The following is a 27,746-nucleotide window of genomic DNA, read 5'->3' as shown; positions in this document are numbered from 1 at the left end:
TGTTTTCAGATTTTTAAAGGGCTGTTTTTTAAAGACTATGCAACAGAGACCTAGGTGGCCCACAAGCCCTAAATATTACAAAATTGTTTTGTCTCTTAAAAAAAGAAAAAAAACCACTACAGATTCCTGAGTATACTATCCCAATTTCCAAGATTAATTCAGGGCTTGTCCTGAGGCCCTCTTCTCACTATAATCTCTCTCTAGGATGATCTCTGACATGTACATAGCTTCACTAACAACCTTGGTGTAGTTGACTCACAACTGTACATCCAACCCAATTCTCCTAATTGTGCTCATATATTTCGTGGCTCCGTTGATATCTTCATCTGGCTATCGCAGTGATACCTGAAAACTAAACTTAAGGCGCTCCTGGCTGGCTCAGTCAATGGAGCATGCAACTCTTGATCTCGAGATATGAAGTTGCAGCCCCATGTTGGGTGTGGAGATTACTTAAAAATAAAATCTTAAAACTTAAGCATCATCTCCCATTTGCATTCTTTTTCTCAGTGAATGGATCAGCCATCCAACTAGTGATATAAACTAGGAAGTTGGGAGCTATCTCAGTCTTTCTTCTTGCTTACTCATAAGTAGTCAATAAATCCTAACAGTTTGAACCATGAAATCTCTTGAATCTATCTACTGATCCATCTCTACCAGCTTATCCTTCTCTAAGCCTTCATTACCTCTTGCTTGAATTGCTAATTAATTGGTGTCTCTAGATCCCCTCTTTACCTCTACTCTACTTTCCACATCACAGCCAGAAGGATAGTTCTGAAATACAAATTTAATTACATCATACCATACTTCAAATACAGTAATGACTTCCCTGGTTCTTGAAGTGTAACTTCTTTAATTTGGCCCATATGGCCTTGCATGGTCTGACCCCTGTGTATCGTACACAAACTGACCTTGTTCATTCTCCCCTTTCTTTACTGCAGTTGTATTACCCTTCTTTCAATCCTCTGGTCAGATGCTCTTCCCTTTTCAATATTTAAGACCTGTACCCTTTTCTGTATCATTTTGCATATTTAATGATAATTTATTTGTAGAACTGAAGTCAAGTGAGAACTCCCTGAGTGAGTCCAGTTTTCCTCTATTATGCTCTCATTGCGTCACATACTGCACCTTCATAGCGTTTATCACAATTATAATCTTATATTTATCGGTGCAGTGATTAGATTAATGGCCATCTCCTGCATCTTACTTGGATTAGGGTGTACTTCATGTTTTCTACTCTGTCTTCAGCACTCAGTACTATATCTGGTACAAATACTGAGAATTTGAAAACAGGAGCTAGGTTATTGTGGGGCAGGTTTTCTGTACAGGTTGGCAGAGTTCCGAAATACTAGCGGTAGGAATTTGCTGAGGATAGAAAGTGAGACCTGGGAAGAGAGTTGTTTTGTAATGCAGTGAAACAAAAAAGATTCCTTGTTATGTATTGCAGATTGGTTATACAAGTGTTCAGTTCAGAAACTGGTGGTTGTCATCTCAAATATTGAAAGTGGTGAGGTCCTTGAAAGGTGGCAATTTGATATCGAGTGTGACAAGACTGCAAAAGATGACAGGTAAGTATGAAGTAAATTGCTTCCATTTTTACAGATCTTTTTCCAAAACTGTTTTCTTTTACTAGATGAGTTCTACTTATATTGAACTAGTTTCACATAAAGTAGTTTGTTTCTAAGTATGTTAGATGTGATCTTTAATCTCCTGTGGAGAAGGATTGGGCTCACAAATTGTGCTCACGAAAGAATTTTGCCTATCACGGACTTTTAACATAATTGCGCTTAGGCTAAATCCATAAATTTCAAACTTTAGTGTTTATGATGCTATATGTAAAGCTACCATGGTGTCCGTCCTAGGTGGGCCATTTCATGAATTGTAGAAAGGTACTTTTAACCATGAAGTATTATCCTAGACTTTCTCCCAGCTTACTGTGCAGCTCTACTGTATTTCATTTAATGCTACAGACTTCTTAGACATTCCCTTTTTTTTTTTTTTTTAGGATTTTATTTATTTATTTAATAGAGCATGCGAGAGAGGGAACATAAACGGGGAGTGGGAGAGGGAGAAGCAGGCTTCCCGCCAAGCAGGGAGCCCGATGTGGGGCTCAATCCCAGGACCCGGGAATCATGACCTGAGCCAAAGGCAGTCGCTTAACTAACTGAGCCACCCAGGCGCCCCTCCTTAGACATTAAACTGAAGTTTTTAGATTATCCGGATGGGAGATGCCCATCATTATATGCTAATTTCTAGCATTGTCCTAGGCATGCTTACCTGTAAACTCTGAACTATCTCTCATAATGAAATGATGGAGTTTGCTCCTGAAGCCTTTGGTCTGTTTTAGAAAATGTTTAATTATTAACGCCATACACGAGTAACATCTTATTTGAGGCAATAGGAAATTAGACATTTAGGCATTACTAAAAATGCCAAAATGATTATACCGATTCAATATTTTAGATACTGCTTGTTATCTTTATTTTAAGACATGCTGAAGCTTTCCTGACTTGAAGTACTTGGCAGGTTTTCTAGTCATCTGTTATTTAATGACCTGATACTAAGAACAACCCTAAAAAATGATTGGAAGGATAAATGAAATAATAGAGATACATATTGTGCCTACTAAGTTTCTTAAGGACATATATTTATTTTCATTTAAAAAAAAACTCCTTTTGAATGCATTACTTATTTGATTTTGGAAGCATTTAATCAGATAAATAATCTTACCTGTGTTTCAAATAACTTGTTAAAACTTAAAATGAATTAATTGGTTTCTTTGATAGTGCACCCAGAGAAAAGTCTCAGAAAGCTATCCAAGATGAAATCCGTTCAGTGATCAGACAGATCACAGCTACGGTGACATTTCTGCCACTATTGGAAGTTTCTTGTAAGTATTATACAACTTCACACTGGCTTAAATTTGTTGTGGAAAAGACTAAGCTACTACTTTAAGAATTAATGCGCTCATTAAGTTTTTTCTTAATTATAAATGTCATGTTATATGAATGAGAAAACTGTGATAAAGCTAAAGTAATGCTATTTGCATTTTATTTACAAGTGCTGAAAAGGAAAGGAATGAAAGTATTCTACAGTACTCACTCTTGAATATTTTGATGTAATTTCTGTCATTATTTTTATTTTCTACACATTTCTATGTATATAATTAAGATTTATAGCTATAATTGTGTCTTTGTTTTCTTAGTTACTCCTTCATTCATCAGATATATCCTAAATACCTACTACATGCCAGATGCTGTTCTGGGCACTGGGATACAGCTGTCACAGAACCAAGGTATTATCTTTTCTATGGCTTAGATTCATGCTGTCTCATGATTAATTGTATACTTTCTACAAATATTTTTAGTGGTTTTCTCTTTAAAAAAAAAACTTGAGTTTTTCATAAAGTAAAAGGAGTACAGTATTTTCTGTACTAAAATTTCCATTGAGGAAAAGCAATTAGTTAATATAATTGATTAGAGATCAAGGTAAACTAGCTTTTCTGACACTATAGATGGTTCAAATGTGAAAGACACAGGAAGGGTGGTTGTACTTTAGAAAAAAATAATTGTACTTTAATGATCTTATCCCCAATTTAGGTTCATTTGATCTACTGATACATACAGACAAAGATTTGGTTGTACCTGAAAAATGGGAAGAGTCGGGACCACAGTTTATTACCAATTCTAAGGAAGTCCGTCCCTTCGTTCATTTACTACTACAATCCACAAAGTAAATAGCATGGTGGCCTACAAAATTCCTGTCAATGACTGAGGATAAGATAAGGACAGTGATGTACTTATAACTCTCAGATGTGGTTTTCCTGAAACCAAGTCAACTATAGTTGATACATTTTGTTTCACTGGTTAATTTTTAGATGGGGAAAACTTAACATTATACTTCTATTGAACTGTGCATAATTGTTCCATTTTTTGGTACCCGTATGACTTTATACAGGGTTGGTATAAATTATTGCACATTGTTCAGAAGGGAACTAGCAGATTACATCAGCATTGTTAATGTCAATTCCTTTAAAGGTGGTAACTGTAGATGGAAAGCTTTTGCCATAAAGCTAAATGCCTTCTTAAACCTTTTGGTCAAGTACCTTGATTCGGAATATAGGTAGGGAGATATTTAAATATAAAATACAGCAAAAGAAGTCCGAAAATTCAGAGTCTTTGTTTAGATCCTGAAATTATCTAATGATAATCTGTAAGTAATGAAATACTGCTCCTGTTAGGTCCTTTTGCCATTTATTTTATTTGTATATTTTCCGTATTAAAAGCATTTCCAATTATTTGATTTTAATTTATATAACTTGAACTTACAAAGCTATGTATATTGCCACTGTTTAAATTCCTGTGATACAGAACACTTAAACATTTTTTTTATGTTTTATAAAATCAAGCTTTAAATGATGTAATAAAGTTAAGTATGTATATTTTAATTTGTCTTAACATATTTTTATATTGGTGTGGTATTAACACAGTTAAATAGCAGGATGGATTCAGTATAGCAAATAATATCTTGTACCTACCAGGGCCTAAGAATACAAACTTGAGTCAGTCTGGAGGTGCTTTCAATTTAATGGACAAGCTTTGATTATACCCCTTTAATCTTATAACTGTGGACTTAAAATAAGCATCATTCTTTGTATAAAATAATACATGTCATTTGGAATTAATTCATTTTAGCATATGTTGGGCTGTAGAACTTTTCTATACTCCTAGCCTTATTGCTAGCCTAGTCTTCCTTATTTTGCCAAGGTCAGTTGAAGGCAGACTTCTAAAAAGTCTCTTCTAATCTCTGTTCTAAATCTTATCTCATTTTGTAATAATTAAGTGCTTAGTATCAGACACTGTTCTAAGCTCTTTATATGTATTAACTCGTTAATCTTCACTATAAAGTAAAAACACATAGCCTGTATCCATTCCTTCAAAAATTACAAAGTGAACACCTGTTAACGTGCCAAGTATTGGGATGAATGAAACAGGGTCCTGGCCTTTCTGAAGTTTGAGATATGAAGGAGAGGAAAATACATGGCAAGCTTCCAAGAAGTAACTACACGGATTTATCACATATGTATTTGTCTTTGTTATTTCACCTGAATGATCTGTTTGATCCTGTTGCCTGCTTGTTAAGAATAAAGGGCAATTCTCTCACTACAAGACAAGTGTAGGTCCCCGTATTTGATGATGGGTGTAGTGAATGCTGTTGCGAAAGCCCATTCCCTTGAGAGTTGAAGCTATCTAATTTTAGAGGTCCACCCACAACTCTTGCCTGAATAAGAAAAGTAGTTATGCAGAAATGGAAATGATTTTGAATTAGGTATGGTCAAGAGTCTGGTTTTCCAACATGAGATATAGTACAAAGTGGTCACTAGTAAGATTAAAACATTTGAATTCTTGGCTGTACATAACCTTCATAACATGACACATTAGGTTGAGAAAGAAAGCAGAAATGGAAGCTCAGTAAAAATATGGAGAGAGTTGAAAATTCTGGAACTACTTTTGGGACAAAAGTTTGAAATTCTTTTCAGAAAGCAGTAACTGCTTTAGGAAACACAATGCCTCTGCTAAGTGGCCGGAAATAATGTGGTTCTTCCCCCACAAAAGCTCACTGGTAGCAACTTTCTTAATATATCATTGGTAATACTTAAATTTCTGTCATTTGTGTTTTTATTTACCAAATTAAATGACCCTAATATTATCACTTTTAATTTGTGATTTCTAACATTGCTAATTTCCCCCCCTTATAGATTATGTATCATTTAAGAAATACAAATACAAAGCTATGAGCTTTGTTGGTAAAGCTCAATTGGAAAAGCTTTGGCCTATGGCTCCAACTAAACTTGTCCTGCCTTCTTTCCTATACCCGAAGCTCACCTTAGGAGGGAGCTATTTAAACCAACAGGTTCAAGAATTGTGAATGACCGATGAGTACTGGGTGTTACGTGTAAGTGATGAATCACTAAATTCTCCTGAAACTAATATTACAGTACATGTTAATGAAGTAGAATTTAAATAAAGATTTGGAAGGAAAAAAAAAAACAAAAACAAAACGTGCGTGACTTCCATACCATGTTAAACAGAGAAGCCAAGATTCCAAGAGAGTCTGATAGGCCTCTGATAGGCCTGGCCTGGACTCTGACTCGGTTTTGCTTACCGTAGGTACAGGAATGAAAACAACATGTTCCGATTGGGCCTGTCGAGGTCTGAAACAGAGCCCCAGATGGGACTGAACCACACCCGGTCTTCAGGACTCTTCTCCCAGTGTCATCAATTGGACAGAGAAGTCAAGCCTTGATGGGAATTTTACACAGAGGTATAACGATCTCATGTTTTAGTTGGCTTTTGCTTCATAGCAAACAACCATAGAATAACCGTAAGCATTTTTTTTTTTTTCCTGTAAGTCTGTGGATTATCTGGGGTGCTTGTTTTATTCTCATGCAAATCTGCAGGTCACATGTTTCATTCTACCATTGAAGGGGCAATAGCTAGCCAGGACTTTTAAAGCTTAGTTTCCAACTTTGACACTGACATTTTTGCCCACATTCCACTGATTTTGGCCAAGTCTTGGGGCTGAGCCAAACTTCAGTGGGGCAGGGAAGTATACTCCTCCCATGGAGTTGGGGAAAGGGGTATGTGAAAATGTGATGAAAGTGATAATATTATTATTAGACAGGAAAGATCAGAATAGCTATAATGCCGCATTGTAACTCATTTTCCACCAGATGTCACTAATGCTGCAATATTCAAATTAAGGTGAACTTTTGACTTTAAAGGCTGTAATATTCAGCTTTTCTTATTGGAAATTAACAGTGGGATTTCTGGCTACAAAAATATAGACATCCAAGGAAGGAAATACAGCATCTGTAATTGGCTAAGCACTTCACATGAATTATTTAATTTAATTCTCATGCTTTAGTGCACAAGTAGAATTGCGGAATCAGCGGGCATGCAAACTGCACTACATTTTTTAGAGTTTAGATGGTCTCTTCTGTCCATGACCAAGGAAGCTCATCTGGCTCCTCAGCAAGCACATCAAAAGGAGTGTTTCTTCACCCGTTTCCTAATGGCTCTTACCTTTGACATCCTCTTAGCAATTGAGTGTCCAGAGCAAACTGGTTTTCATTTACTCCGCTTTACAAAACTCTACGTTTCTTTGGGTGCATTTGTATTTACACTTTCCTCAGATGACTTCCTGTAACTTATCCATATTGTGCAAAGAATAAATCAAGTGTGCATTTGTGAGCAGTTGTGAGACACTTGACCCACTAGTCAAAAGAATTGTTCGTTAAGTAACCTCAGTTACTCTTTAGGGAATTAATTTTTGGCTAAAGTTGTAAATAATAATTTCTTATTCTTTTTTTAATTAAATATGTGAAATTAGATTTTAAGTTATTTTGTTCAGTGTAACCGTGATAAAAATTTGTGTTGGAATAACTATGGAATAGAAATGCTGCTAAATTCCAAATTTTATGAGCTACATTTTCTAAGAACAGATCTTTAAAGATCTTTCCATTCATCACGAACATGGCTTTGAAAGCCAGCAGTATTAACTGATGCTTATTAAAAAAAATCTAGTTGGGAAAGCTACTTAAGCTTCATTAGAGTGGACAATGCTGTTCCAATCTGGCAAAAACACTGTAGCCTTAGCAACAAAACTATTAGAAAAGGCCTAGGGAGAAAAATGTCAAGAGTTGACCCTCTGATTACACAAGTCAGTTTATGTTACCATTTCACCTATTTTTGTGCTCTTACCATTTGATCTATTTTTATACTAGAGAAACATAATTTCATTTATTTGTATAAAGTCCATTGTCATCTGCGTTTATCTGCACCATTTTGTTATGTAAGCTTGTTTGCACAAAGGTACACATCCTATCAAAATCTTAATTGTTTTGGCATTTTATCTGTGCTGAAAAAGGCCTCTGAATATAAGCACGACCGCTCAGGCTCCACTTCCATGCAGGGGAAAGATGTCAAACCTCTTTAAAAGCTATCTAGATATGGACATGCCCAGTGGATACCTAGACATGGATGTGAATTTCTTTCTGAATGGCAGTCTCACTGACTCACACTCATTTCCTTTAATCCTCACAACAACCCTAGGAGGGTTATTGTTGCCATTTTACACACGTAAAGCCTGAGATTCAGGGAGCCTAGGTAATTTGCCCAACTTCAAACATCCAGAATCTGTCCCCAGGCCCGACCCCAAGGCCAATATTCTTTCTAGTATATCTCATTGCTTCTCAGAGACTAGGGAACAAAGGAGGGTGCCCCTGCTCCAGTGTGCACAGACTCAGCCAAAAAGACTAGACTGCTACATGACTCTAACCCCAAGTTGGGGAAGGAGAACTCAACAGTATTTGAGTATCAAGTTTCATTAATTTTTTAAAAAACACTTTTTCATAACAAGCGATCATTAGATGTTTATATACACACAGTATTTTGCTGTACGATAGCTGCATGCATCTTCTTCCATCAACAGTTTCTTCTCTCATTCTTTCACTTGTTTTTGTAACTACATGCTGTGTTGGAATTTGAACGAGTGAGAAAGAGGAGACAGAAGGCGATTGAGATGTATGTTATCATCCAAATCATGGGGTTCCCTAGCAAAGCTGGGTAGAGTGAGGCTTAGATCTCAAGCAGAAACAGGGTTTGCTACTACACCTCCAGAAATGAGCCGGGAATGGCCAGGCAACTGCAGGCATCCTCGCGCAAGCCCACTCCAACGTGGGAGCAAGAAGCCCTGCGTCCTGAACGCCAAGGGCACAATAAGAAAGCACTTGACTCGAACTCCTATAAGTCTTAGAAAGGTCTTTTCTCTGTTGCTTGGGATGGTGTGAGAGAGAACGTGGAGAGAGGGGCCCCAAATCTCTGCCCAACACCACCTTCTGTCATCAGGATTGGAGTGGAGACCCGGAGAGTGGAGTAGCATGCATCCCTCTCGTTGAATATTTGCCAGCTTTTTAAGCTTTTTAGTGTATTACACTGTGCGTTCCACAGGCGTCCTGTGAGTTGCTTTAGGTAGCATGCTCACGGGCATTTTTTTTTTAATTTTAGTAGCTATGTATTTTAGTCTGTATTCAGAAAAACGTATAACATGTTCTAACACGTTACCATGAGCGAAGATTCTACAGTCCACTCTGAATATTTAAAGAAAAACCGATCAGTGTTTTGTATGGATGATGCAAATGTAGACAAGGGAAGAAGGCCGCGCACTCATGATGGAAGGCTGCGAAGCAGTGTCGTAGCCCATGGTGCTCCAGCCTCCGAAGGGAGCCAGGGCAGCAGTCCCCTTAGCGGAGCCGCGCCTGCTCCCGCTACTGCTGCGCTCACACACGCCTGAACTCGCCTCCTCCCCACAGAGTCCTTCGGGAACTGCTGAAGGGCATCTTGCTTTCTGCCCACAAAAGACTCCGGCCCCATGAGTCCGGTAGAACGCCATGCAGCGCCCTAAGCTGAAAGTTAACTCGCCGTTCCATTTCGTATCACTAATTAGGTCCAGTCATGTTGTCCAAAGGGGCTCACCAGCCTTTGATGAAATGAGCACAGAGACTGTATCCACATGAAAATGTCCCAGATTTGAACACTAGGACACTCTTTGTTTATGACTCCACTTCCCCCCAAACTAAATCCCCTCACAAAAGCCCATAGAAATTAAAGTCCAAGTGCCTTCATTCTCAATCGTATACAGTTGGCTCAGTGTCAGCCAGAGGCTTTTACGCAGAGCCTGGGTTCCGGTAGCTGTAGCGGTGTCCGGGGATTTCACAGGAATGGGCGTAGCTTCTTCAGCCTCTTCAAAGTTGGTTCGAACCTCGAATTAGTTCTAGTCTCCAAGGGGTCAGCAGTCACCAAAGAAACTGCATCTCCCCTATAGAAGTTGTCACAAACAAAACTGTGGTCCCCCAATTAAGTGAATAGGTAATGGCGTGGCAGGTAACTTAGTGCTCCCTCTATTGGAGACAGCGAGGACCTGGGAACTGTTGGGTTTCAGTCCCACGGCAAGCCAGCCAGAGGCACCCGCCTTGAGTCCACAGCCTGTGAGTCCGTATTCACTGAGCACACAGCGCCCAGCAACTGTTGTGCTTCCACAACGGTTTATGTTTAATATGTGTGTGTATTTCTTTGTGTTTGTTGTTGTTACTGTTTTGTTTTGGTGACTCGTGTGTAGTTATCTCCCATATATATTGCCTACTTTCAGGGAGTGACCTTTTCTTTTTTTTTTTTTCTTTCTATTAACATATAACGTATTGTTTGTTTCAGGGGTACAGGTCTGTGATTCATCAGTCTTCCACAATTCACAGCGCTCACCGTAGCACATACCCGCCCCAATGTCTATCACCCAGCCACGTCATCCCTCCCACCCCCCCACCACTCCAGCAACCCTCAGTTTATTTCCTGAGATTGAGAGTCTCTTATGGTTTGTCTCCCTCTGGTTTCATCTTGTTTCATTTTTCTCTCCCTTCCCCTATGATTCTCTGCCTTGTTTCTCAAATTTAGAGAGTGACCCTGAGACATTATTGCCTTCTTCGAAAATTTAGATATTCTGGTTTCATTTCCTTGTGTCTCGTGTCCCATGCTTTTGGCACTTTGGTGCAAGATTGTGGTCTAGAGAAAACGTCTACTCCCAAATTCCTCCGAGTGTGTTCTCTCCAGAACAGTGGAGTGAAACACATTCTCCTCTGTCAGTGCATGAGGAATGGGGTAATGAACGTCACCCTGCTCCCTTAGCACTATGTTTAACTTACTAATATGCCACGTCTTACTTGTTCTGATAGTAGTAATTGTCATCACTCTTCCATAGACTTTTCATTCCTACCTAGGCAGGCTGAGTTGGACCTGGCTAGGAAGTAGTTGACCAGAACCAAGATTCTAAGAAAATAAAATACCACGGTCGCAGTAAGAGCCAATGAGTCAGGATTACTCTTTGTCAAGAAGGAACAGAAGGATACCAAAGTTTAGCAAGACTTTAAGAAGATTCTAGACATCACAGATGAAAGTAGTCAAAAGTTAGTATTCCAAAGAGTGGCGCCATTTGAAAAGACAGAACACAAGCACAAACAAATAAAAAAGATTCCAAGACACTTAAATTAAGGGCAGAAACTTTTCTTTTCTCTCTTACTCCTTCCTGTCTCAGTAGGATCTGACCACTGGTGTAAGGAAAGAGACTGCAGCTGGGAAGGAAATGATGCCAAGAGCTGCAGCTGCAAAGAGGGTTTGTTTTTTTTTTTTTAACTTTTATAGTGTAAAATTAATACATACACACATTTTAAAAAACAAGCAGTACAGAGTGGTACCAAATGAAAAGTAAATTCCCTGCCTGAACCTGTTCCCCAACTCCTCATTTCCAGCTCCCTATTTTTAAATATTTTCTGTTCTGCTGGTGGTTATCACAATACCTCTGAAACCTATGTTAATACTTTCATTTCTTGTTTTATGAACTTGAAATAGCATCTATTGAAAGATGAGAAACTTATTTCTTTTATCCATCTGCTTCTACATTTTCCAGTTACATTGTTTTGGTTTTTCTGGTTATTACCATTTTAAAGAGTATGCTTACGTCTGTATTTTGTTACATCAATTTTAGACAGTGTATCTTGATTTTTTGCTATATAAATAAATAGGTGAAAAAGATCTGTGACATTATCTCTTCCACGTCTCTGCTGCCTTAATATTCAGACTTCCATTTTTTTTATATTATCAATGTTAGTATTAGTCAGATTCTTTTACAGTTGTTGTCTTCCAAGTTTTGTTTATACGTTGATTCTACAAATTAAAATAGCATTTCCATTATTCCAATGATTAAATTACTCCTTACCGAAGGACCAAATAGCTCTACTTACTGAGAAAGAAAGGGTAATCTTATGTCATTAAAACTGAAAGATGAATATTCCAAGTGTCAAAGTCAAGTGGGATTCCTTAAACTCAATCTTCAAGACTTTCTAGTACATTTAATTTGGTCGATGATATCTTTAATTTCCAAAAAATCTTTTTCTTTGTTCTTATTTTATAGCCACCCATTCTTTGGCTTCTTGACTCTGAAGATGTTAGTTGGTTTTGTTTTCTTAATCAGTTTTTTTTTTTTTCCCCCTGTTCTCTTACTTGTTTTCTTTAGGATTCGACTGTTAACAGTATCTGTTCCACTTAGACCTTCTCATTTTTGTTTTTCACTTACTCTAAATTTTCTGGGTTTTTTTCCCCCATATATGTGAGTGATGAAAAAGGTTGACCAGTATTGATAGCATGATTTGCCACTGCAGTATTAGACCTCTTTCTTGAATGAAAAGATGGATGGCAGGTTCTGTGTACATATAAGCTAGTAGTACTGTTTTAGGGTACATTTAGATATTTTGTTCACCATGTATTTTTTGCAAATTGACTTTTTAAAATACTATATTAAAATTAAAATATCATATCTTATTTACTTAGTTTTTTGGTGCACCTCAAATTTTGTGTGCCTGGTTTCACTCACTGTAGTATCTATTTGGGCCAAGGGCCTGAAAGGTTAAATGTACTTTCCAGGTATGGTCAGTAGAGGGCAGCAAAGGGTAGTGGAGTGAGCACTCGCAGCCAAGGCCTGGGCATCCCTTTTTTCCCCTCTATAGAGATAAAAATCCATCAGTGGTAGTAGAAAGTCCAGAGTGCCAGAATCAGGAGAGAAATTACTCATAGGGATACTGATCCAGAATGGGGATCAGCTGAGGAGGCACAATTCACAGCCTGGTATCTATCTTAGCGATGTGAACCACTAGACATCAGGAGGGGAATCATTCGACTTTCCCAGTCCTGACTCCTCCTACTCCCTGCCTGTCTAAAACCTCAGATCTGGCTCCGTAAAATAACAGGAGTCTCCTGTCCATCTTGGGAGCTGATGCAAACTTCCTGACTGAGAGTTAGGACATGGTACCAGCAGTGGCTAAGTGTTCCTCAACCAGCCATTTCAGGGAGGAGAGACTGAGTGGGATAGGGGCACCATAGGCAAACACTGACAGCTGATGAAAACACTCACATATGTGTCAGTTAAATAATTTGGGAGCCAACCTAAATGGGATGTGGCTTAAAATATATTTTCTTTCCTCCTCCAGAAGGAAAACATTGTTTAGGTGAGGAAAAACTATATGACTTTGAAATTAGACAAACTTGACTCTGCAGATTATTTGGTATGTGGTTCTCAGTTACTTCACTTTATTGAGCTTCAGTTTCTCCATCTATAAAATGGAAATAATGATTCTTACCTCACAAATCTGCTGCAAGCAAATGAGATGATGTCCATAAACTGCCTGGCAAAGAACTTGGCAATTTGTAGTTACTCAATTGGCATTACTACCTGTTCTCTCTCCCTGTCTTTATTCATGGGGGGAATACCCATTATATTGTTGCTATTTTTGAATAAAAAGTCTCATTGTCTCCTGTAAGCATAACTAAATTATTTGAAGGATTAATCTTTTAGGTACCATACTAACATTTCTGCAGTATGATCTCATTTAATTCTCACAACAACCCTATGAAGCAGATGCTTTTATCATCATTTTGATTTTGCAGATAAGGACATTGAGGCTTTAGAAGTATAACTGGTTTACCCAGTGTCATGTAGGTAGTAAATCATAAGGAAGGATTAAAACTAGGTAATTGGATTCCAGAGCTCATGCTCTCGACACTACATAATGTTTTCCAATATACACATTTAATCAAAGATTTAAAATTGTAAGGGAATAAATCAGAGAAGAAATTAAAAAATACATGGAGACAAATGAAAATGAAAACACCATGGTCCAAAAACTTTGGAATCCAGCAAAAGCTGTTCTATGAGGCAAGTTTATAGCAATCAAGGCCTACCTCAAGAAGCAAGAAAAACATTGAAGAAACAACCTAAACTTACACCTACAGAAGCTAGAAAAAGAACAAACAAAACCCAAAACCTAAAGAAGGAAGAAAATAATAAAGATTAGAGCAGAAATAAATGAAATAGAAACTAAAAAAAACCCAATAGAGCAGATCAATGAAACCAGGAGCTGGTTCTTTGAAAAGATCAACCAAATTGATAAACCTTTAGCCAGACTCATAAAGGAGAGAGAGAGAGAGGGAGAGGACTCAAATAAACAAAATCAGAAGGGAAAGAGGAGAAAGGACAACCAACACCACAGAAATATGAAGGATTATAAGAATATTATGAAAAATTGTATGCAAACAAATTGAACAACCTAGAAGAAATGATAAATCCCTAGAAACATATAACCTCCCAAAACTGAATCAGGAAGAAATAGAAAACTTGAACAGACTGATTACCAGGAATGAAATTGAATCAGTAATCAGAAAACTCCCAACAAACAAAAGTCCAGGAGCAGATGGCTTCACAGGTGGATTTTACCGAACATTTAAAGAAGAGTTAGAAGGAAAGCTTCCAAAATCACAAATTCATTCTGTGAGGCCAGCATTACCCTGATACCAAAACCAGGTAAAGACACTTAAAAAAAAAAAAAAAAAAAGAGGACGGCTGGGTGGCTCAGTCAGTTAAGCGTCTGCCTTCAGCTCTGGTCATGATCCCAGAGTCCTGGGATCGAGTCCCCCATCGGGCTCCTGGCTCAGCGGGGAGCCTGCTTCTCCCTCTCCCACTCCCCCTGCTTGTGCGCTCTCGCTCTCTCACTCTTGCTCTATCGCAAATAAATAAAATCTTTTTTAAAAAAGAGAGAACTACAGGCCAATATCTCTGATGAACACAGATGCAAAAATCCTCAACAAAATAATAGCCAACCCAATCCAACAATACATTAAAAAATCATTCACCGTGATCAAGTGGGATTTATTCCTAGGATGCAAACGTGATTCAATATTCACAAATCAATTAACATCATACATCACGTCAACAAGAGAAAGGATAAAAAGCACATGATTATTTTAATAGATGCAGAAAAGCATTTGACAAAGTACAATATCCATTCATGATAAAAACTCTCAACGAAGTAGATTTAGAGGGAACATATTTCAATATAATAAAGACCATATAAAAACCTACAGCTAAAATCATACTCAATGGTGAAAAACTAAAAGCTTTTCCCCAAGATCAAGAGCAAGACAGGGGTGTTCATTCTCACTACTTGTATTCAGCATAGTACTGGAAGTCCTAGCCCCGGGAATAAGACAAGAAAAAGAAATAAGTGGCATCCAAATGGGTAAGGAAGAAGTAAAACTTTGACTATTTGCAAGTGACATGATACTATATATACAGAAAACCCTCCAGACTCCACCAAAAATAGACTAGAACTGGTAAATGCGTTCAGGAAAATCACAGGATACAAAATCAATATACAGAAATCTGCATTTTTATACACTAATAATGAAGAAGCAGAAAGAGAAATTAAGAAACAGTCCCATTCACAATTATACCAAAAATAATAAACTACCTAGGAATAAACTTAAACAAGGAAGTGAAAGACCTATATTCTGAAAACTATAAAACACTGATGAAAAAAAATTGAAGACAACATGAATGGAAAAATATTCTATGCTTATTGATGGAAGAACAAATATTTTAAAATGTCCCATACCCAAAATGATCTACAGATTTAATGCAATCCCTATCAAAACACCAATAGCATTTTTCACAGAACTAGAACAAATAATTCTAAAATATGTATGGTACCACAAAAGGCCCCAAATAGCCAAAGCAATCTTGAGAAAGAACAAAATTGGAGGTATCACAATCCCAGATTTCAGGGTATATCACAAAGCTGTAATAATCCAAACAGTATGGTACTGACGGAAAAGTAGACAATAGATCAACGGAACAGAATAGAGAATCCAGAAATAAACCCATGATTTTATGTACAAGCAGGGAGGCAAGAATATACAATGGGGAAAAGATAGTCTCTTCAAAAACTGGTGTTGGGAAAACTGGACAGGTACATCCAAAAGAATGAGACTGGACCACTCTCTTACACTATACACAAAAATAAAATTCAAAATGGATTAAAGACCTAAATGTAAGACTTGAAACCAAAAAAGTCCTAGCAGAGAGCACATATAGTAATTTCTCAGACACTGGTTGTAACAACATCTTCCTAGATATGTCCCCTGAGGCAAGGGAGACAAAAGCAAAAATAAATTATTGGGACTACATCAAAATAAAAGGCTTCTGCACAGCAAAGAAAACCACCAATAAAACGAGAGGACAAGTTACTGAATGGGAGAAGATATTTGCAAATGATATAAAAGGTTAGTATCCAAAATATATAAAGAGCTTATACAACTCAACACCAAAAAACCAAATGATCCAATTTAAAAATAGGCGGAAGACATCAACAGACATTTCTCCAAAGAAGACACAGATGGCCAACAGACACGAAAAGATGCTCAAATCACTCATCATCAGGGAAATGCAAATGAAAACCACAATGAGCTATCACCTCATACCTGTCCAAATGGCTAAAATCAACAACACAAGAAACAACAGGTTTTGGCAAGATTGTGGAGAAAAAGGAACTCTTGTGCACTGTTGGTGGGAATGCCAACTGGTGCAGCCCCCTGTGGAAAACAATATGGAGGTTCCTCAAAAAATTAAAGATAGAATTGCTATATGATCCATAACTGAGTATTTACCCCCCAAATAGAAAAACACTAATTTGTGGGGTGTCTGGGTGGCTCAGTCGGTTAAGCATCTAGCACATGGTTTCAGCTCAGGTCATAATCTCGGGATCATGGGATCGAACCCCACATTGGGTTCTGCGCTCAGCACAGAGTCTGCTTGAGATTCCCTCTCCCTCTTCCTCTGCCCCTGCCCCCACCTGTCTGCTCACCCTCTCTCATTCTCAAATAAATAAATAAATAAATAAATAAATAAATAAATAAATAAATAAATAAAATCTTTAAAAAGAGAAAAACACTAATTTAAAAAGATATATGCACCCCTATGTTTGTTGCAACATTATTTACAGTAGCCAAATTATGGAGCAAGCCCAAGTGTCCACTGATAGATGAATGGATGAAGAAGATGTGATATACACACACACACACACACACACACACACAATGGAATATTATTCAGCAATAAAAAAGATGAAATCTTGCCATTTGCAACAACATGGATGGATTTAGAGGGTATAATGCTAAGTGAAATAAGTCAGAGAAAGACAAATACCATATGATTTCACTTATATGTGGAATTTAAGAAACAAAACAAATAAAAAAGAGATAAACCAAAAGACAGACTCTTAGCTATAGAAAACAAACTGATAGTTATCAGAAGGAAGGTGGGTGGGGGGATGGATGGTAGGTGATGGGGATTAAGAGTACACTTATCATGATGAGCACTGAGTAATGTATAGAATTATCGAATCACTATATTGTACACCTGAAACTAATAATAACACTTAATTATACTGGAATTGAAATAAAATAAATATAAAAAAATTAAAAGAAAGAAATTGAATTAAGAAAATAGTCTAGGGGCACCTGCATGGCTCATTCAGTTAAGCATCTGCCTTCGGCTCAGGTCGTGATCTCAGGGTCCTGGGATCAAGCCCCACATCGGGCTCCCTGCTCATAGGGGAGTCTGCTTCTCCCCCTCCCCCCGACCCCCCTCCCTGCTCATGCTCTCTCTCTCTCTCACTTCTCTCTCAAATAAATAAAATCTTCAAAAAAAATTTTTAAATAGTCTTGTCTTTGCAACATGCTTAAAAATATTGGTATTATGGGCATAGGATTACCTTATACTATCTCTTCTATTTGATATTTAGGGTGAAAAGTTAAGTGTTCAATGAAATAGATGAAAACAAACCCTATCACTGTGATTCTATTTAGAGCTCATTCATCAAATTAAAATAAGTAGCAATGGTATTTTAGAAGAAATTAAGCTTTAGCTATTACTGTAAATGTAACTATTACATGACTAAGGAAAGCTCCCTTTATCTTTCTAAGAAAACTTTTCTCTCCTTGGCTTTACTACAAGGGGAAGATAGAATCAGAACACTACATCTTTCTCAATTAATTCCTGAAGATTAGTAACTCACAATCCTGGTTACATACAAGAATCACTCAAAAAATTTTTCAAAATACAGGTTTTCTGGATCTGATGAATCAGAACCTCTGGGGGTTAGAGAGGGAGTGCCTGAAAACTCCCCCAAGTGAGACTGATGCATATCAGTATTGATAAGCAGATACTAGATTCTAGAAGGAGAGTTTTCCTGGTCTCTAAATCTCTAACCTCTCTGAAGGGAGAGGCAGAGAAATGGGACATAATCTGGGAATTGGGGAAGGTGCAGAGATAAGTTTGCCTACATTTTTACATTAAATAACTGTTGACAGATGCTTGAGGGGAGGCCAGAAAGTGTTGCCCCATGAGCCTCCATGGTTCTAATACAATCAAACATGTCCAGACTAGCACTTGTCCCTTTAAAAGTGGTGAGAAGGGGCATCTGGGTGGCTCAGTCGGTTAAGCTTCTGACTCTTGATCTCGGCTCAGGTCGTGATCTTGGTTCAGGTCATGATCTCAGGGCTGTGAGATCGAGCCCCAGGTCAGGCTCCACTCTCAGCACTGTTTGTGCTTGTCCCTCTCCCTCTGCTACCCCCCACCCAAATAAATAAATAAAATCTTAAAAAAAATAAAAGTGGTGAAAAGTCTGAAGGCCACTATCTACATGTCACTTCTGTGCTAGTTTGGTTTTAAGATGAGAGGCCTCAGTAAAGTCTAAAAGGTCTACCAGGACTTGTGCTCTTGCCTCTACCTACTTTTTCAGGCATATTTCATGCTCCTGTACCTTCTGCCTGTATCTCCAAACTAGCAAACTCTTCCATGTCTCTGAAACGTCACATATTCGCATTCTGTCCCTTCAGCTGAAAAATGTATCTTCCCTTCCAATACACTTCTCTTCTTGTCCCTTCCCTCTGCCTTCCTCTTTTCTCTCCTCTCTCTAATCAATCCCTAATTATTCTTTAAAGCTCATTTTAAAGGAGCTCTTCAAAGGAGACTTCTTCACAACTGAAATCAGGTGTCAGGTCCCTCTTTTAATTTCTCATCTCACTCTTTAATTTTTCTCTGCAGTACTTTCCAGAGTCTGGTGTTACACAGTTATTGATGACACTCTTTGTTTAATTTCTGCCCCCCACCCCCCCATTTAAATCCTGGTTTTGTGAGAGTTGGGCCTGGCTCTCTGTTGCCCAGACCTAGCAAGTGTCTTTCTCCTAGTACAGGTTCAAACACTATCTGTTGAATGAATGAAGTAAATGAGAGAGAGACTAGTTTAGGTCATGCCTTTTCCCCATCCATCCATGCCAGAAAACTATTTCATTCACCCATTCAAGAGAATTTTTGAATTCCTCCAATGTGCCAATGTTTGTGAGAATTAAAATGATAAATCAGACATAGACTCTTTCCTTGAGGCCCATAGAGTCGAGTGGGGAATAAAAGAGAGGGATTCACATACCTGTTCGAGGTGCCTATAAGGGAAACCATGAACTTTGTTAGTAGGATCAAATTTCAGTCCTCCACTGTTGTCAAAGGAAAGACACTGTCCGTGTGAGAAGAGTGGGGGGCCCTCACAGGAAGCTGAGTGACCTCCTGAGTCAGCTGGATTTGAATCCTTCATGTTATGTCGCAGCTGCTTGAATTGAAAGCGTCTAACCTGTCCGTGAAGCACCTCCTCATCTGTAAAATGGTCAGTTTTCTAGTGGACAGGGAACACCGTCTCCACGGAAAATGTTTTTAACAGACTACTGTAGGTTCCGTCACACTGAAGAAGATGTCCGCACGGCAAATAGATGTTTAGCATCACTAACCATTGGGGAAATGCACGTTAAATCCACAGTGAGATATCATGACACAGCTATCAGAACAGCTAAAATAAAAAATGACAACACTAGTTGCCAGTGTGGATGCTAGTGTGGATGTGGGGAAACTGAATCACTCCCACAGTACTGGTGAGAATGTGAAATGGCAGAGCCATTCTGGAAAACAGTTAGTGTCTTAAAAAACAAAACAGAGCAGCTACCCTAGGACCTGGCAATTGGACTCCTGGGCATTTAGCCCAGAGGAGAGAAGACCGACGCTGACACAAAAACCTGTACACAGATGTTTACAGCAGCTTTATTAGTGAACGCCCAAGCCTGCAGACAATCCAGAATTCCTTCAGCAGGTGGTGAAGCAAACTGTGATACAGCCATATCCTGGCATACTACTAAGAGACACAGAGAAATGAACTGTGAGCACCTGTGGCAATCCGGATGACTCTCCCGTTATGTTGAGTGGAAAAAAGCAAATCACAAAAATGTTACATACTATATGATCCCCTCTGTATACCATTCTTGAAATGTCAAAATTATACACATGGAGAACAGATTCGTGATTGCCAGGGATTAAAGAGGTGGGGGAGGTGGAAGGAAGTTTGTGTGGTTGTAAAAGGGTAATAGGAAGGATCCTTGTGGTGATGGAAGTGTCTGGAAGTCTCTATCTGTAGAAAATTGATGTAATCTCTCTGTATTATTTCTTACAGATACATATGAATCTATAGTTATCTCAAAATAAAAAAGATTACTTTTAAAAAATCAAAACGTGCAGGCCAAATCAGGGAAACAAGTATGTCAGTTTGGCAGTTACGGCATGAGCCTTAGATCCGTGACATCATAATGGTAGTGATCTCAGGTTACTATGGAATCCTCAGGCTTCAAGCATTTTACAGTACTCTGCCTAGTGCTGTAGACTCACTTGATTTTCAGTCCTGAGAACTGAAGACAAAAGGATGTTCACATCATTCAGAAAGTATGCAGAACTTATAGGTGGTCATTCAAGGCTTCACTGCAGAAGGTAGTCTTTTGATATACTATTTTTGAGCCTCAAAACAGACTGACAATAACAGGAAGTGTTGTTCTCTTTTGTTTCTTCTAATACGTGTACACTAATGAGTAACTTCAGCACCAGCTTCGTGAAAGGCTACTCAGGTTCGTAAGATTCAGTGCTGCTGAGCTGAAGAGAGCAGGGTTTACATTCTCGGAGGAGACACTTTCTTGGCTCCACGAGAGAGAATTTTCCCAGGTCTATGAAAATATCTGTCCTATTTATGAAAGAACTTTTGCATTCTGTTCAATTTAGCTGTTTTACCTATGATGACCAGAAAGTCCTATCAGCGCTCAGTCAGAGCTCAGCCAAGTAATAGCTAAACTCTTGTGTTTAGAAACTTTTTGATGTTTCCAGTATTTTTGCCGATCTTTGAGAATTTTTCCCCCAAGTTTGAATATTGATTTAGATAAGATTTAGATAGATTTAGATAAGTAAATTTCCAGAATCTTCAGTTGTCTTCATTTTTATCTTAACATGAAAGCAAATTGTAATTAATTCTTCACACACACACCGTATCATTTTGTTTTATATTAGGCCACCAATTGTCCTGTTTGTTGTTGTTGTTTGTTTGCCTTCTTGTAATACACTCTACCTCTTGATCCTCCCCTTCCTAAAAGCTCATGATTAGCTTTGCTGCTTTCTCCACCCCACGTCTAAGTGTTGGCATGCCCAAGGGCTTTGTCCTTGAAACTGTTCTCCATCTGCATCAATTCACCAAGTGACCTCATCTCTCTCTCCTTTTTTAAAATATTTTGTTTATTTATTTGAGAAAGAGAGCATGTGAGAGAGAGAGAGAGAGAGCTCAAACAGGGTGGAGGGGTAGAGGCAGAGGGAGAAGCAGGCTCCCCGCTGAGCAGGGAGCCCGACGTGGGACTCGATCCCAGGACCCTGGGATCATGACCTGAGCTGAAGGCAGACGCTTAACCGACTGAGCCACCCAGACGTCCGACCTCATCTCTTTCAATAGCTTTCTATAACTCAGCGATCCCTGAATGTGAGCTTTGGAGCTCTGCTTTCGGGGTTGAGACTAAATTTTAGTGTTATGCGAACCTTGACATTTAGCATAAAACTCTATTGTATATTTGACTAGTAACTAGCTGCTCCGTGGTGTTTGGTGGGTTGCAGGAAGAGCTCTTCTGTTGAGGTGGATGCCTGCAGCAAAAGCACTACATCATCTGAGGGTGCCGCCCATACCCTGCTTATCCACGGCCCCGTCGAGCTCAAGAGAGGCTGGAGGAGGCAGAAGCGGCACCTCTTCTTATTCAGCGATTTCTTGCTGGTGTCCGATACCAAGTATGTATACTAAGCAACGTGCCCTTGTGATGATCACGAAGTTACATTTCCATTAACCCTTACCATAAGAAGACATGACATTTTTTTTCTTTTGTTTTTGCCCATGTTTGGATCCTTCATTCATTCAACAAGTACTTATGGAGGTCTTGTTTTGTGCCATACCCCCCTCCCCCCCACCCCCCCGCCTGCAGAGAATACAATAGAGAATGTGACAAGCAGTGTGTCTCTTGCCTGGAACTTACAAATGACAAAAATAAGAGGGGCAATTATAGATTGTGATTAGTGCTTCTGATAGAAAGTAGACAGGGGGCCGTGTGGAGATGATGGGAACGTATGAGAGAGGGGTAGTCCAGGAGGGCCTCTCCTAGGTGGCAGCACTGAAACTCGATCTATGGGATGAGAAGCAGCCACAGTCCTAGACAAGGTGCCTGAACCTTCTAGGCTGAGGGACCGGCAGGCTACGTGGGTGCAACCTGACCCCTGGGGGGAGGGGCTCAGGAAGGCTGATTTGATGGGAGCCGAAAGCATGGGGCATGCGATCAGATGTGAAACTGCGCTCGGGGTCCAGTCACACACGGTCTTCACAGGCCATGGTGAAAAGTGGAAATATTTTGCCAAAGCATTTTTAACTAGGACTGACTGAATCTGATTTATAGCTCTCGCAAATTTTTCTGACTGTTGGTAGGTAATGGATGGATGGTTGAGCAAGAGTGGGAGCAGGGAGACTGGTGAGGGGAGGCAGTAGTCCTGATGCCTGCTCTCAAGGGCTCCAGGATAGGAGTGCAGTAAAAAGGAAGGAGGCAGCAGACAGATTGGGAATATATGCTGGAGACAGAACTAACTGCGTGCACTTTCCTCTCAACCCTGAACACAAAGGTAACTGATAGCCAGCCTGGAACCTGATGATTGCTCAATAAATGTCCAAAAGCAGGTGGATGGGAGGTCAGCTGTTTACTTGCTCTGTCTCTGTTTTCATTATTCACAAAACATCATGAAAGACAAAGACTATTCCAACCAACCAAATATCAAGAAGCTTTTTAGTCACCAGAAAAAAACTACGCCCCCTTTATTTTGCTGCCCTCACCAGCTCCCAGTTATGCCATGCCATTAGTAAGCCATGCAAGTACTAATTTGGCAAAATGCTGTACTCAATCTGAGTGACATTAATGATAATTTATCAGGGGCTTACTACATGACAGGTGTTATGCTAAGAACTTCATGTATGCAATCTTCTCCAACCTTACAACTACCCTGTGAGATGGGATTATTTTTATTTTAGAGAAGACCTCTGAAAATCAGAGGTCTGAAGGTTTTGCCCAGGTCACCATATTAGTGATGAGTAGAGTCTACATTTGAAATTAGGTCCGTTTCTTTCAAAGTACAGGCTTTTACTCTACGTGTGGTGCTGCTGTTTCTATTATTTCTATTTTTCTGAATTTCATACAACATTCCATGAACACCTAGATTCTCTCTCATTATTGAAATCAACCTTTCCTTTATGTTGAGTAAACAACTCCAATCTGCTTGGTATCTGGTAAGAAATAGGTCAGAATGCTTAGTGAACTGAGAAATGAAGGTAGTGTAGCTGTCCAAAAAAAAAAAAAAAAAAAAAAATCAGAGGCAAAGACAGAAATAGTAAAATATATTTGAGATGAGTGATATTGCCTACAGATGTAGCCTTGGAGGTGGTGATGTCATGAGGAGGACAGAGAGAAAAAGACTGTCCAGGTCCTGGCATGAGGTCCGTATGACGCACTCTGCTCCTCCTGATAGAGGGCCACATCATTATTTTTAAAAAAGCAGACTAGTTACCATTCCCTTTATTTAACCAAGGTGAGTACAGGAGACTAAAATGTGTGGGATGCATGCTGGGGACCACACGAGGAGCATTACAGATTCCTCGTGTAATTTCCCCACAGCCCTCCAAGGCCAGTATTGTTACCATCCACCGACTGCAGAAATGAAAGTGGGGATGGAGGAAGTCTCAGGAATGGACCTGTCATCCACAGGGAAATGGTGGGAGAGACTCCAAGCCAGGCCTGCCTTCATCCCAAGGCCACACTCTTCCTGCCACACCATGCCACACCTACTCTTGCATGCTCAGCCCGAGACACGCTAACAAACAGCAAACTCCTTTCCTGCTCCTTGGGACCTTGCAGACCACTCACATTCGATTTATAAGGGGAACAGGTTGTCCTTCACTTTGTTTTCATCTTTGTAATTATTATAGCACTTAGGGAGAGGAGAAGACCTTTCTTTTCTTACTAGAGCCATTTATTGTCCTGGATACTGCTTACCTCTCAGCGGGTTTTACAGAACCTACGGTGTTCTGCTGAAAAGATTTTATATAAAGGCAGTGTTCTTTCCCCATGAGAGAACTGCATCCTTTTAAGAGCTGAATTTTTTATTTTGATTGGTTCACTATTACAAAAGAAGTGCAACATTTTTCCTCTTCACATATTGCTTTTGAGATAGGTCTTTGTGTCTACGCAAGGGTTTTTATGATGTGACAAAATCTACATCAATGTATTTAATAATGTTCTCTTTAAGAGACTCAGCTCCTGAAAGATTATCTTATATACTTTTTACATCCATTTGGAATATTAGAAAATGTAAGTGATCTCAGGCACTTGAATTTGGCTTCTAAAACCAAGGCCCTTGACAGAGAGAGAACACAGATTTTTGGAAGTCCAAGTTCGGGACACCATCAGGGTCAGGTTCCCGCGAGAGCTGTCTTTCTGCGTGCAGATGGCTGCCCTCTCGCCTATGCCCTGTGGGGTTTCCTCAGCGCCTGCATGTACACACACACACACAGAGCTCTCTCTCCCTCTTCTTACAAGGGCACCAATCCTACTGGATTAAGCCCTTACCCTGATGGCCCCATTTACACTTAGTTACCGCTTAAAAGCTCTCTCTTCAAACATGGTCATATTGGCAGAGAGGGCTTCACGGTAAGACTGTGGGGAGCAGTGGGGGAGGGGACACAATTCTGTCCCTAGCAGTCACGAGCAGCACTTCATGCTGTGGCCGCGTACAAGTTTTTGCCACAGTTTTTAGAAAACGACCATGAGAACATTCCCATAGTAAACATTTGGGTATATTTATGATCACTGTGAATATTGGACAAGTTTACATTTTTTTTTTCTAGAAGGAAACAACTAAAAAGAAATAGCTCCTGCATTAACAACCTTGTTTCATCCCTGTCATCCTTGTTCTTGGAGGATTGTGTTATGCCCTGAATCAATCTGTTCAAATTAATCATCTGAATTTAGGGCCTACGTTTTCCAATTAGCCATAAGAAGGGGTTGGGGTGACCCAGGTTCTGTTTTACCTCAGCTCACCTGCAGGCTTCAGCTGGAAACTCTCATCTTTAGGTTGACGCTATAGAAATTAACACAAATTGGGTAAGTAGTTGACTAATTGCTACCTCTGTATTCTGTCAAAATTAGTGAATTTTAGTTTGTGTGTAATAATAAAAGGAATTTAAATGTTTGTTTCTTCACAAAGAAATTATATTTCTCTAGTCGTACAAGATGTTAATAATAGTGAAAATTGTTTGGGGATTCTTTTCATACGCCTTCAGAAATTTCTCAAGAATTGAGGTCAGATGGAACCTTCCTTATTACTTTTGATATTCATTAGAATACTAAATAAGTTATTTTTCAAAGAAAATTATTACTTTATTTTTAAGAACAGTATCTGCTTGATAAATATTAAGATATTAATACTAGTAGAGGCCCATGAAGAATTTACAAAAAGGAAGGGACTGAACTTAGTTCTTTAGACATCACATCCCTCATATGTAGTTATTAAAGAATATAAAATGAAACAAAAAATGAATTTAAATTAGGTCAAAAGATGAAGATGACTATTAACTCATTATCCGTGAAATTACAAAGAATTACTTACAGAATATAACAGGACCCCCACTCCCAACATCTGTAAAAGGATACCCCTATCTTAGAACAGGGGAAATCCCCCTAGAATCCTGTAAATTTCCACAGTGCACTGGGGCTTCCCTTCTGGTATAAAGGTTGAGGTAGCAGAAAGCAAGAGTGATATCCATCATGTTAATACAAATATAATAAAGGACTATTTTTAGAAATAAAAACCACAGTTCTTTCTCCTCCTCTTTCTTCTCCTCAAGTCAGTTTACATTAGATTAATACTTTCTAATTTCTACTGAGATAATCCAGTTGGGTCAGTGATTGAGAGTGAAGAAATGCAGTAAGACCCTAGAAGAATCCACTGAAGTATGAAGCTTTGTTGTAATAAACTTTAAATATTTCCAAGCTAGTAACCAGCTTTGTTAATATAATGTCTTGAGATTTATCCTCTCACTCCCCAGATAATCCAATGAGAAAGCCTGATGGCTCTGGGGATCGAAGTGAGGCTGAGTGAGGGTAGGAAACATGAGAAGGGTAGTTCATGGAACGATAGGTCAGCAGCCACAGAGGCCAAGTGGTTACAAACATGGGCTCATGAGTTAGGCTGTCTGGGTTCAAACTCTCTTGCCTTTGGCAATTTAGTTGACCTTTCTGTGAGTTTCCTTATTTGTAAAATGGAGCTAATAAAGACCACCTAGTGTAGTTGTTTGAGGATTACATTTTTTATATTTGTATTTATAAAATATTTAGAACAGTGCTTGGCATATGATAAGTGCTCCAAATGTGATAGGACAGTCGAAACCATGCTCTGGGCTTTGGGATAACTCCTTGGTTTGGAGTAGATAATCTTGGTGCTTTCTTGAACTAAGGAGAGAATTACTGAAATGCCTTTTTCCAGGTCAATGTATTTGGAAGTCCCCACACAGTACCTTGGGTGTCTGTATACACACAGATACCTACATTAGAAAAAAAAAAAAAAAAATCTTAAAAACCAACAGATATATGTCTATCTTTCCCATTAGCCATCTATTTCTACCCTGACAATGCCTTTGGAGTTACTATCTAGAAAAATGATTTTATCTGATAATCAGACATCTGATATCTGATAATGATTTTATCCGATGACTTTATTCATTGTGTCATAAACTTTGAATCTAGATTATCCTTCAAGTGTGCGTCCAGCAAAATTATTTTTATTTCATAAAACCCATTGGAGAGTCTTAGCTTTAATTGTTCCATGAATCACTGGAGTCACAGGGATTTTTGCACATGAGGTGTCTTTGATCTCATTTTAGTTTAGTGTTTCCACATGTGTTTCTGAATAGTAAGGAGTTCCAGAGTGGTGTGTCCAAGTTCCCTAAGCATCCCTCAGAGGGCTTATAACTATTTAAATCCCAAGCCCACCTGAGAGTTAAAGTTGTGAATTAACCAAATCAATCAATATGGTGGTTTTCATGTTAGAGATCAAAGAAGATTAGGCAGAAATTGTCAAAAAGCAATTTCACCACTGACAAAGTTGATCACCTTCTGACTCCTCAGAGAAATGGGAAGTATCCATCACTCACATATAAGACCTCCTGACCGCTGATCTGGGATTGATTGATGGATGGATTGATGATTTTTAAATTGGGCTCAATCTGTAGGCTAACAGTTTTTCAGTTTTAGCCAGAATCTAAGGGAAAATGATATGGATAAAATTTTAAGAAGGGAAATTGAAAATAACCTATGCTTTAA

At 38.8% G+C, this 27,746-nt stretch overlaps 1 protein-coding gene across 9 annotated transcripts in view; it reads left to right on the top strand.

Annotated features, from left to right (window-relative positions):
• LOC135363249 (mitotic spindle assembly checkpoint protein MAD2A-like) overlaps positions 1–22,129 on the top strand; it is a 30,484-nt gene extending 8,355 nt beyond the window's left edge. For 3 of the 9 annotated variants that reach the window (XM_064583883.1, XM_064583879.1, XM_064583880.1), the window contains 4 exons: positions 1,445–1,565; positions 2,784–2,887; positions 3,203–3,292; positions 3,597–9,372. In XM_064583883.1, coding sequence (XP_064439953.1) covers positions 1,445–1,565; positions 2,784–2,887; positions 3,203–3,292; positions 3,597–3,733 — 452 coding nt within the window. In that variant the 3' untranslated portion in view covers positions 3,734–9,372. Of the gene's footprint in view, positions 1–1,444; positions 1,566–2,783; positions 2,888–3,202; positions 3,293–3,596; positions 9,373–10,268; positions 13,769–21,957 lie in introns of those variants that run through there. The other 6 variants (XR_010408901.1, XR_010408902.1, XR_010408900.1 and 3 more) reach the window with 6 other exon arrangements.
• Positions 22,130–27,746: the final 5,617 nt, after the last annotated feature.

This window comes from Mirounga angustirostris, unplaced genomic scaffold, assembly GCF_029215605.1.
Source record: "Mirounga angustirostris isolate CCGP_5_RB_7025 unplaced genomic scaffold, mMirAng1.0.hap1 SCAF_80, whole genome shotgun sequence".
NCBI lineage: Eukaryota > Metazoa > Chordata > Mammalia > Carnivora > Phocidae > Mirounga > Mirounga angustirostris.
The sequence above is the reverse complement of the archived record's forward strand: the minus strand, read 5'-3'. Positions and strand labels throughout refer to the sequence as shown.